At 38.3% G+C, this 13,002-nt stretch overlaps 1 protein-coding gene across 1 annotated transcript; it reads left to right on the top strand.

Annotated features, from left to right (window-relative positions):
* Window positions 1–2,797: 2,797 nt before the first annotated feature.
* Window positions 2,798–12,152, top strand: LOC145225391 (uncharacterized). Its single transcript, XM_080092073.1, has 3 exons — window positions 2,798–2,977; window positions 3,144–3,364; window positions 8,166–12,152. The coding sequence occupies exons 1-3, from the start codon at window positions 2,811–2,813 to the stop codon at window positions 12,002–12,004; spliced, it is 4,227 nt and encodes a 1,408-aa protein (XP_079948199.1). The 5' UTR covers window positions 2,798–2,810; the 3' UTR covers window positions 12,005–12,152.
* Window positions 12,153–13,002: the final 850 nt, after the last annotated feature.

Genomic DNA, 13,002 nt, shown 5'->3' with positions numbered 1-13,002 from the left:
TAATTGTTCATCGATGCACGTATTTCCTTTTGTTTATGCTGTCGTTTCCTGTACAATTTTAGGTGAAACGCATCCCGATGGTATCTGAAAAGAAGCATAGCTCTCTTAAAAAGACGCTATAACTTTTAAATTGCACATTACCATGAAAAACACGATGAATAATAAATAAATAAATTCTATTCATTTTAAAGAAAAACGTTTACAGTGAAAAAATATTTTGCTTTGCTATAAATAAATTGTTTTAGAAATAAATTCGCTATGTTTTCTAGACTAGGCCTACTATATTTTTGAATTTGAAATTGTTTGAATGTGTTGCTGTTAATTCGCCTACTCAAGAATACCAAAAAGAAAATCAGTCAGTTAATTGTTGTTAAGATACAAAGATCAGACTTTTCAACCTATTGTAATGAACATCATAGTTTCATTGTAATCATCCTTTTACAAGTCACCATCGAGTAAAGGGTGTGCTGGCTACAAAGTGTGCCCTATATTTTCATTGTAGGCTAATCGCCCCTCTATAATTTTTAACCCAATAACGGAAGGGTTGTTATGTTAAATGTGTTTAAAGTTGTTCTTTTTAGATCATTCAAGAATTGTTTTCCATTGACGTTTTTTTTAATTTCTTTCTTTTTCTCTTTTATCAAGCGCATGGCTGTGCGCCAACGTCGGTACGTCCAAACCTTTGTTAATGTTTGACGAAGTGCCGCGCTTTAGGTTAATAAAAAAGCACCAGCGCATATCAACCGTGACGACGTGCACCATACGCTGGTAATTTATTTTTATTATTTTCCACACCACAGATATTTACATAGATCATCTAACCGCAGCATGGTTGAAATCACTATTTTTTTCCTTGGCAGATATATTATTAAAATTAAAAAAACTTTACTTGGGGGAATTGAAAATGCGTTTAATTCTCCTAACCTATGGGGTAGAGGCGAAACTCAAGTTTCGTTTAGTCTCGTGATCGAGCTGTGTGCGCCATTCAACAGTTTTCTCGTAATACATTTTCTCTTTAGGACTTTGGTGTGGTAATTACATTATTTATGCACACTTAAATGTACTAGGTAGGTTGATGTGCACTATAGGTTACTGAGGTCTATGGCTTTTAAGTTCGGTTCTTCCAGCGCAACCTTTACATTGCAGGATGTAAACTTTGCATAAACTTGGGTAGAGCCATCTTTGTTGGCCTTATAAGATTGAAAACCAACAAGATGAGAAGAAACAGCAACATTGACAGCAGATCAGGTAATTCCGTTTGAACGTAAATAACGTAATATAAGATAGGCCTATCGTGTAGCCTACATGACTTTTTGCAAACATGAAACCATGCAGGCTAGGCTACAGGCTTGCACATGGCATTATGGAAAGCATCAATCTGTTTCATGTTATTAGCCTATTAATTAATGAAATGACTAAACATTGTGTTAAAACTATCGTTTCACCATATTGTCGTTCCACGTTACCTGATACAAATATGAAGCCTATTCCCTGTATTATTTCACATTCAGTCAATATGGATACTTAATCTTTTGTGACATATTGTTTCTGCGGACAAAAACTCATTAGCAGTTCCATCGCATTTTAATGCTGAACTTTGATAAACATTTTATTATACATCTAGAAATTAATATTTTTCACTTAGGCTTTGGTTAAACAAAGGCTGAGAATTGGGTAAACAAGGGACACATTACAGCAGGCTAGGCCTATATGACACTCAAATTTAATTTAATTTAGGCCTATGCATTCCGATTTAAACTAATATTTGGCCACAAAATTGGTTGTGGTATTTTTTGGTCCCCGCCCACTAAGATTTGTTGACATGTTCGTTTCAGAAGAAAAAAACGTATGACCAATTAACAATCTTACCAAAATCAACCACGCTTTTTGTTTGTTTTTTCGTAGCCTCAAAGCAATTTCTTGTCGTCTCGGAAATTGGCAACGGTAAATAAAAAATCACAGTTGTGTTTTTGTGAAGCAACAAATATTACCAGCATAACCTACTTAGCAGTGTAAAGTCCGTGCAAAACCGCTGTCAGCGATACCAGCCTCCATGAACCAGTATAGGCTAGGCTCGATTTGTAATCCAACATTCAATTTGTAAACCGAAAATAGAAGCAAGAACCCGCAAATTCACACGAACCTGAATCAGGGATCACTCGAAATAAACTATATTTGCTGTTCGCCGATGTTTCTTCATCCAACATTCTGTGAGCCGGAGGTTTCCAAAAGACCCCTCATGGTCTATGAGATAGACCGTGAAAAGTGGTTAAAACAAGTTGCTATACAAAAGAAGTAACGTCTCTGTTGCGGTGTGTTTGGTCGGCCTACCAAAGTTTGAGCGAATCGAACGTCAAACTGATGCGCATTGTGTGACGTCACGCGTCTGATTCGTTAGACCACAAAATGTTTCAACACCATGTTTGTGGAACTCAGCGGTTCAAAACGCATCTCGTAATCTACTGAGAGTGTCCTGTGTATGTAGCAACAACTTGTATAGGAGCGGTTTTAAGCATTACAAAAGAAACTCTGGTGGAACTATTTCATTTTAAATAAATTGTAAATGCGACAAAGATGGCCATAATGTGCCCGCATTTTTAATGCGAATACGCAACTTTACTGTTTCATGACTAGGCCTGTATTCCCCTGGCGGTTGAAAGTTTACATCAGGGGTTGCAGACCCATGGTATAGGATAAAACTTAAATGAAACAAAAATATTGCAAACGTTTTTTTTTTTAATATTCTCTTCGAAACCCAATTACCAAATATATAGCCTACCTATTGTTTTGTAGAAGTTTCTTCTTCGCAAATGGAAAATGGCGATGTCACTTTAATCTGCCACAAAGACGATCTCGCGTTAACGGAACAAATCGAGGTTCGCCTCAGTGGCACATACAAAGTGTTGCCATATCAATGCATTGCCGGTCGAGGCGAAACCCCAAACCTGATGTCAAGAATTCACCACGCTAAATTCAAGTTAGTTTGCAGTAGTTCCTTTTTCTGAATAAAACGCGTGCATCCACACTTAATAGGATGATTGCAGCTTGAATGCTTGTTTGGCGGAGACGCTATATTAATTAGAACGATTTATTACACTATTTGTACTAAGTTATAAACTTACTAATGAATGTAATTTGTGTAGAATCGTTATTATGTCTGACGAACATGGCGAAAAGTTGGGAGACCTTCTTCAGAGATCCAATCCTGAATATCTGTTGGGGTGCACCACTTTAGTGTTGTACCAGAACAATGAACCAACAACCCAACTTTTACGTGGACAGATTCAGGTGAAAGTTCCGGTAATGGATGTGAATGAATCCGCCAAAGCTGTGACTCGGTTCATTGAAGCCCATAAGGAAGCAGGTGAGCAAAAATATCTGTAAAAGTTTCTGTAAATACCTTACCTAAGTTTGACCATTGTGGGCTGTGTGTGACGTTAATAGTTTCAATCAGATCAACGTCCCCACGGGCGCCGACACGTAGGGGCAAGAGGGGGCACTTGCTATAATATAAGCATATAAAACCCAGCATATAATATAAAGTTATCTTTAATAAAACGGTTTACCGAAACGTGTTATTTGGATCGGTCGTTTCTACATTTGTCTCGCAATACGGCCAAAGATTACCCACAAAATTGGTCGTCTAAAAATGTCACCATTGGTGGTGGAAATTTACACCCTATAAGGTGGTAATTAACATTTGGTCAGTGGCCATATTTCCCATTGTACATAAATTTTTGTTTAATTTTTTTCACTTACAGTATAGTTTTTATGATACTTTATAGTCATCTTGGCCTTTGTAAATATAAATGTTAGCTTAAGCAAATTGCCTTTTTATCCAGATGCACGGTTCTTTTTTCTTTTGGTGACTGATATTAGTTTCCAACTCCGTTTATATTTGGGCATCTGAGATTGGTTGCTTGATCTTTTTTAAACTCGGCCATCTACCCAGATTGTCAGGAATTATTTTAATCGCGAAAACATGACAAAAACATGTGTTTTACTATTTTAATTGCTATCTTGTCCGTAGCATTCTCATTGATGTTGCTGTGTTGCAAGAAACTATTCTAACACACAAGTAATATATCTCTGCAATGAAAAAGCTATTTAAATATTCAAAACGTTTATGTAAATCGGATAATAAGATCAAAAACGTTTATGTAGGTCGGATTAATACAGTTAAAAAAATTCAAATCAATTACAAATTCAATCCTCGTTTACCAATTAAAACTGCTCCACAACGACACAAACTTGACTGGTGTAAAACCTGAAACTTTGGGCGTGGTTTGCATCATACGTCATAATAAAACAAACGCGCCCCTGCATCGCGTCAAACTAAATCTTGCAATGTGGTGTGCTTGTTTCGTGTTGCTGGCTTATTTCGTTAAGGTTGACTGAACTGAATCTCGTATTACATTGCCATTTACCCAGATTAAAATGGCACATGGCGCTTACAGTAAACGCAACCTTGAGATAAATGTCAATGTTTTAAAGGCATTTTTGCGCTAATTTTACTCAAGGTACGGTTTTCGTCGCCATGACCAAGCATTGCTGTTGCTAAAATTAAAAGTATATAATTCAAATCTTCGACATTTCCGCTACTGACCTGTCCTTACACATTTTTCTTGAGGTTGTGCGCAATGAAAACGCATTAAAGTTAATGCTGCTTTTACGTTTCAAGTGTTTATTAATTATTTGATAGAAACTGCGTTGTAAAAATGCATTATGCGCTCTATTGCATATATAGGCTACCTAATAAGAACTGAGGTTGGGTATATACTCCAAACCGTTGAGCAGTGGCGGCTCGTGCCAAAAATTTCTGGGGGCGCTGCTCCAAATTTTAGCCTTTATTAAACATATATAAGAAAAGAAATTTATATATTAAACATATATAAATTACTAGATTTCCAGCCATTGTTTTGTGTTTAAAAACAAGTAATACAAATCTTAATTAGCACTCCATTGTGACGTAATTTTCGTTACGCATTAGTGTTCACGAGTGTAAACAGCAGACGGAATCATTGGGGAATTTTGTTTACTTGCATTGCAATTGGCCAAACTCAATAACGTGTAGTAACACTGTGGAAAAAATACACGTGACACAGACTTGAAACGAAGCGGTTGTAAATACGGCAAAACACAACAATAATTTAGAACAATAACCCAATATATGGAACAAAATAGTAATAAATAATAGTAATAAAGAGTCGAAAAGTATTTCAGTTGGAAAACATTTAAGAATAACCGGTTATAACAATTTCCAAATTCCAAATATTGATTTTCAAATGACAACTAAGAAATTGTTTTTTTATTTAGTGCTAGCACTGCAAGTGCAAGTCTTTTGGAAATAATGGTGTTCCTTTAGAAAAGTTTGCATCCACTCATGAAAATTGCAAAAAAAGATTTGTTATCCTAATAATTTAACTTGTCAAAACATCATCTAGATCAGTGCTTTTCAACCGGGGTGTATTGTACACCCCGGGGTGTACCATAATTTTTAAAGGGTGTACCACTTTGATGGGGTGTACTGGGGTGTACCAGATACAAAATATAATATACCTATGACTAGGTATCACAATAGGCAGGTTTCGGTTTAACAGACTGACTGGTGTGTACAATATATGGCACAACATGCATATCAAGTGTACGTAGATTTTAAGCTACAAAACTCTATTTGTGACGTCAAAGTTTATCATTTCACTTCATAATCGTTGTTAATGGTAGTTCTTTTTGAATTAGAAAGTGGATTATGGCTTGTTGGTATTTTGCTCATCATTATTTCTGTTAGGACCACAGAATCAGTGTGTTACAGGGTTGAATAATTTTTTCACTGGGGTGTACAAATTTTGAGTGAACGTTAAAAGAGTGTATCGCTTCAAAAAAGGTTGACAAGCACTGATCTAGATTATTATCAAAGTGATCATGAACATCAGATCTACAAAAACATTTTTATTTCAGTAACTATAGCCTTTCTTTGGTTGGCGGTCACTACTATCTCCTCTGTAGAATGTTCATTCTTAAGAAACACTTCCTGTGAAGTAAATTAGCAGCTACTGTTTAGAGCAGGGGTGGCCAACCGGTCAATGCCTAAGAGCCACATTTGTTATTGTGTTACCACAAAGAGCCACATTATACACATAGGCCAACATGAGCGACCTGTATTAGCCAGATTTATTCTAAATGTCGCACACAAACATAGTAATGACACAATTTGACTTGTACAGACCACGGGCCAGTCATTTTTAACAATGAATGATTTGCACTGTCCTACACACAAACACTCATTTTAACGAATCCCACAAACACAAACAAACAAATTAAAATATCCTTTTTTTCTCTTACTATCAGTAACGAGCGGTGAGATTCATGTCTGGTGAGGTACTGAAATCTTTTTTTCTCTGTCATTTTGAAGGCTAACTTGACAAATATGGTTTACTTAAAAGATTTTCCCTGCTTTAAACTTTGCGGTACTGCCATCTAACGCACACGCCCCCAAGTAGGCGTCGAGTTTTACAAAAATGCAAGGTGGTGAAACTAAATTCATTGCAACGTCACTAATGTATTCAACACCAACAATCGCTCAACTCAAACCCACAACCAATAGACAGTCTGCCCATAAAATAACGTTGGTAATAACCCGAAAAACAACGGATTGAAACATTATTAATTTTGGAACACGTTGTTGTAAATATTGCTTGGGCTTTGTGTCTTATTTGCATTGTACGAAACAATGAGGAATCATTCATTGTTCAACAATTGAATATGTGGCATCATAATCAAGCCATTTGCCTAATAAGGTTGCAGTTTCAGGGCAAGGTTTGTGGCCAGACCGATAGTAAGTTTGTTTAAAAGCAAAATGTCATAGCCACAAACTAACCAAGAAATCCGCAGTGGCCCCAAACTTCCACAACAACGTAAGAGCCGCATAAAACCAGGCAAAGAGCCGCATGCGGCTCGCGAGCCGCAGGTTGGCCACCCCTGGTTTAGAGAAACAGTACATGTCCATTATATCAATACACATAATTGCACTTGGTTGCAAATACTGTCCACATGATGTGTTGAGAAACCAAAACTTGAAATTGTCATCACTCAGTTGTTTCAAAATTCCTGTTGCTTCTGCAATTGTTTGTCCTGCACTTCATATTGCCTGAATTTCAGTGAGGCATTAAACTTTACAGTCACAGAGCTGTTTTTTTCTTTTGGTAGCATTCAGAACTAAAACCGAGTATTTCTTGATGTTGCCTATTCCTGCATGACATATTTGTAATAGCAGATGTTTTATCCTATTTTGTCTTAAAACTTTTTAATTCAGTTATTTATTATAAAATTTATTCGTGACTTTTCAAGGCGTTAGATGACCTTTTTTCTTTTTCAAGGTGCTAGATACACTTTTTAATTCAATGATAAATGCAAAAACTGAAGCCCACTTACAGTCTTTTTAAAAAATCACGACTAACTTCAAACTAATAAATTGAAAGATGGCAAAATAATTATTTAACTTACCTCACTGCCGAACTTAAGAATATAGTACACGGGTTTGGCTTTGGAGCACAGTAGACCCGGAACAGACAACACAACTACAGGCCGGTTCACACGCTACGTGATTGGTGGTGCTACGCCAGCCGCAGCACCCTGTCGCCTATTTCGCCCCGGCATGTAGCTTTTCCAAGTGCGCATGCGCACAACTGCAAAACGTCATGAACGTCACGAAACTAGAGTATAATGAAAGCTATCTTTAATATTGTGGTAGGAATATTAAGTACAAATATCTAGGGGGTGCTGCAGCTCCGCAGCACCCTAGCACGAGACGCCCCTGCCGTTGAGGCAGGTGGTAATTGTTGCGCCGAACCAAAAATGGTGGGAAAAGCACCCATTTAGCTAAACTACTTTAAATGGTGGATCCTTTCGCTGTATTTTTCTCAACCTTCGATTTATTTATGTCATTATCCTGATGAAGGTGTTTCGTATGAGACATCGAAACGTTGGCATATTAAAAAAAAACTGCCGGAAGAGCTAAAATTTTGTTGATACGTTATGCCTGGCAGCAACAGTGTATTCTTCGATTTATACCATTCAGATTTACAATCGTTTACTTTTTTTCAATTCCATTTAGCGATTTTTTCCGCAATGTTGAATAAACACTAAGACTGCTGTTGTTTTTGCAGAAAACGAGGCGCAACGAAAAGATGACGAAAAATGGAACCTTTACATTTCTTTACTATGCGCCCCCTTCTTAGAAAAGTCAATGGACAGTGTTTTGACTTTGTTCAAAAAAGAGTTTGGAAATTTTCAAATGAGGCAATTTCCAAGGTTTGTGGATTTTACAAACTACAGTTACATATTGGAGGTTAGAAAAAAAGTACTAAGGTTCAGCAAAAATGGTCGATTGGTTTATAAAAGTTGGGCAACGAGAGTTGAAGACAAACTTCGGCTTCAAGATTTTCATCACCAGAGTCCAAAATCAAAGAGCGAGGAATGGCTGGACAACCACGAAAGTCAGCTTACCCAGCAGGTCAGAACTGAAAGCGAAATGGAAGGCATTAAGTCAATGAGAAACATCTTGCAAAAGTTGGAAGGAAGGGGAACAGGATGTTTTCTGGTAAGTGACATTCAGAACACACCAGGTGATGTAAGTGCAATAGCGAACGTGCCCTGGTTGCGAGTTTTCGACTTTGACGTGAAGAGTCGGGAAAGCGGGTTGCTCAATCAGCTGGAGCCAAAAATTTCAGAACGGGCAGAAATACAAATTTCAGCCTTTTCTGATGATATTAGCAGTTTGAATGATTCGACGACAGATTGGCTATTTATGAAAGGCATGTGTGAAAATCAGGATTCAGTTCACTCGGGAGAGTTTATGGATTGGAAAGCAGAGAACGAAGAAACGATGAATACAATTTTTCGCGAAATGGCTGACTACTGCTGCCCCGATTTGTCTCCCGTGTTTCTTGTATTGTGGTACAATACAGACGACAATACAGACGAGGAAAGTTTCGACTATTTGGAGGAAATGCTGTCAAACATTCGCAAAGGATTTTCTGATGGATCAAAGAACCATTCTTTTCCCGTTGATTTGTGGGTTTGCACTTCAAAACCCACAAAGCATCTTCAGAGAGTTTTAAAAAAGTATAAAGTTTTAAGTCGGATGGTGATTATTTCTTTGGCCGATATTAATGATTGTCTCAGTCAAATGACGCCGCCGAACACCATTTCCAAGGGATTTCGATTGCCAGGAATAAATGACAACGGAAACACTGCAACCATCGACGTGAAACGTGACGTCATCCGGCGAATAAACCAAACGCTTGAAATTTTGCCGATAGACCACGTGATATCCGAAGAATTGATGAAACAGCGTGAAACCAAGATGTATGGAAAATCCTTCCTCCAAGGTGGCGAGGTTACTTGGGACCACTTGAGTTATGGTCAGATAGCAATTGACCGGGATGCTCAGGATGCCGCATGTGAACAAATTCGTTGTTTAGTCAACAATAGATGGAGATCTACTGTTGTCGAGTTACATCATGGTCCTGGTGGAGGGGGGTCAACTTTTGCCAGACAACTGCTTTGGAAACTGCGACAAGATGCTCCGTGTATTTCAGTCAAAATGCCATGCAGCTCAATATCAGAAGTTCTATTGCACCTGAAGGATGTATATGAGTTAACACATATGCCAGTGATCGTTCTCTTGGATGGCGGAAGCGACTCCGACGTGCAAACACTTTTGACGCAACGTGGCATTGAGCTCCTAATCCTACACGTATCAAGATATTATGAAAACTTGAACGAACTTTACCCGAAAGAAAGTGAGCTTAAACTCTCCAACTTTGTCTCACCCAAGGAAGCGACGAACCTGTCTAATACTCTTGTAAGATTTTCACCAGACACCAAAAACGCGTTAGACAACCTAAACAAGGAGGTTAATAGATGCCTCGGCGTACAACTCTATGAGTTTGGCTTAACCGCGTTCAGTTTGGATTACGAGGGCATTAGGTCTTACATAACAGGTTACATGGCTCCGTCCAAAACACCTCTTTTATCGTGGCAAAAGACCGTTGCTTTTCTTTCTCTCTTGCTGTATTACGGGGAGGTTGGTATCAGCAAAAATACGTTTAGAAATCTGCTTGGAGTTGCACCAAAATCGGTTGATCTCAACGATCTTCCATTTAAAGGTCAACAGTTTATCACTGAAAGTAGCAGAGGTGAATGGAAAATGATTTACTCCCGAGTGGCCAAGGAAATCCTCGAATATGTGTTAGTGTCTCCGGAAGCTTACGGCAATCAACAAACTGGGGAAACACTTTCTGCAGCCGCACGAAAAGAGCTTCCTGACTTGGTTATCGATTTTATTAGGTCGGTGAAGGCCGAAGTTGGCTCCCTTAGTCCACCATCTATTGTGCTACCCTTGACCAAAATGATCATCCGCAGGGGTCATCAGCCCACACGACAGAGGTATTCTCGCTTGTTGCATGACGTCGAAAGTGTAGGTGGGAGGCCAGAGATTATCGCAATTGTAGAAACTTTGGCCGAAGCCTTTCCGGACAATTCGGAAATTCAAGCATACTTAGGAAAACAGTATGGCTTCGCTCATCAGTTTGACAAAGCTGAAAAAACATTAACCATCGCTGTAAAACTGGCCAGAAAGAAATGCAGCGACGATGTCACGGGAAGAACACATAACACCTTTGGATACAGTTATCACAAGCACGTCAATCATCTTATTCGTCAAAACGATATCCCAAACGCTCTTTTGTACTGTCGAAAAGGTATCAATCAATTTCAACAAGCATCAAAGCTGGTAGCCAACAATTTCTCGTATGGATATCTAGGCGAAATCAAGATTCGCCTGTTAATGGCTGAATACGTACATAACAGAATTGATGGGGGCTGCCAAGCATCAATTGACGGAACCCTTGACGTGCACGATGTCGGTCTGGCAGAAATAGTACGAGAATCTTTCTACGAATGTAAACGTTTGTTAAAGGAGAGTAAATCTTCCACAAAACCCAGTGAGCTTCGCAAAATAGAAGACTACAGCAAATGCGTGAACGATTACAACATGTTTTACAACGAAGTCCGACCTGACAGCATCGTCTTCAAACCCGAAAATATTCATCAAAACGTGCCCGCGGCGCGGAGGGTTATTACACAAAAAATGAATTTGATTGAAACAATGAAAAATTCGTGCGATCAGGCAGATCTTGTAAAAGAACTGGTATTGCTATACGATGTTCTGCTTCATGGCATATTATCAAAAGGCGTGCGGGTGAATACGTCTATTGACATGTTTTCATGGCTTCGTATAATGAGACACGCTGATGCTGAAGACACATATGAGATTGCTTCCATGGTCAAATTGATCGAGCAATGGAATGAACGAAATGAAAAGTGGGGATATGCACCTGTTTACCTCTACGCATGTCGCTTTCTGTTGGCAATTTATAAAGACGACTCCGTGGAGAAGCGAAGAGAAAATTTAAACGCTTCAACCAAGTTGCGCGACTCCTTCCGTTCCGGGCGCATTGCTCATTATGACAAAACAATCGAGATGTTGGGAGCACACAAATCCCTTACTATGAAAAAGCTGATACCTCGAAAAGAACTGGGAATCTGGGATGATGGAGAAAAAATGTGGAGCAATCAACAACCCATGTCGATGCTACAAGTGTGTACAGGTAACATCATTTCACCCAAAGAAAAGCGCTCAAGCCCCAGTGTTGGTTGGATATCGGTGGAACTCAAAAAACCGATCGGGGGTAAAATGGTGGACGTCTATTTTAACCCGAAGAAGTACAGCCTGCACGCAAGGAGCAATGCGGAAAACAGAAAGAGAGTTGAGTTTTTCATCGGTTTCCACACTTACAATGGAGCAGAAGCTCACTGTGTTCGACTTTTGGAACAACAGCGTTGTCCCCATTGTGGAGTTTACTCCGACATTATTACACTGAGAGTCACTACCAACGTTAAGTGCAAAAAATGCTCCAAAATTCTTCCAGAGTGCACATAAACCTACATGAGCCGGGGCCACAAGAGACACTTGCTTGTAAATAACTTTTTGGGTCTTTTTATTCGGCCTGCTTTTGGTAGAGCTCTTTTCTAATTGTAAGTTTGACAAAAAATGCTATATAGCCTAGAACTGTTTTTACCGTATAGTCATCCCCATGTAAAACACCTTTGCGTCATATTTTTATGATGTAAATACAAATACAAAATGTTAATCAATAGTTGTGCAGCATGTGGTGTATGTAAATTTTGGCCTCTTTAAACGTTTATATGAATCAAAAATGTTTTACATTTGCTTTATTTTTACTGCGTAGTTACTACGATTTGAAGCAAACATTCCGTTTCGTCCAGTCAAAATCTTTTCGAATGCTTTCGTTTTTGTAAGAATCGTTTATATTGTATTTTAAAGTTACATGCATCGGTTTTTTAGATTATTTTGGTTTGCACATTGTTCTTTAAATCGGCCGCATTCCAAATCAAGGGCAAAAGTCTTGTACATAATGTATGTGACAATTTAAACGTAAAACCCGAGTCCTGTGGACTCTATCACAATGAATTATTTTCTGTTCGTATTTCCGACTGTACGTCCAGGTTTCCACGTGTTGTTCCGAACTATGATGTTAAAATCGGGGTTTGTGATTAGTTTATAAATACAGCTAGAATCTCCAGAATTATGTAGCATTTATTAACTCTTATGTTTATGTGTGAACTATAACCACGTATTTTGTAGTTATGATGTGTGGACAGTGTTTTTTTTAAGGTGTTTTGCAAATTTCGCCAGCGGTTTCCCAAAATTTGCCAGTAGCCTAATAAATAATTCGTTTAAGCAAATATGGCTATTTTTGGTATTTAAATGAAACACTTGCGGTCTCTTAAAACTACTTAGCGGTCACCCAAACCAAACCTTTAAAAAAACCTGTGTGTGGACATCATTTTTGATTTTCGATACGTTCTTTGTATGGGAAAAACAAATTTCAAAAAGAATTTCTTTTAAGTGTACTA

This window comes from Phallusia mammillata, chromosome 4 (assembly GCF_965637545.1).
Source record: "Phallusia mammillata chromosome 4, kaPhaMamm4.hap1.1, whole genome shotgun sequence".
Classification (NCBI taxonomy): Eukaryota; Metazoa; Chordata; class Ascidiacea; order Phlebobranchia; family Ascidiidae; genus Phallusia; species Phallusia mammillata.
The sequence above is the reverse complement of the archived record's forward strand: the minus strand, read 5'-3'. Positions and strand labels throughout refer to the sequence as shown.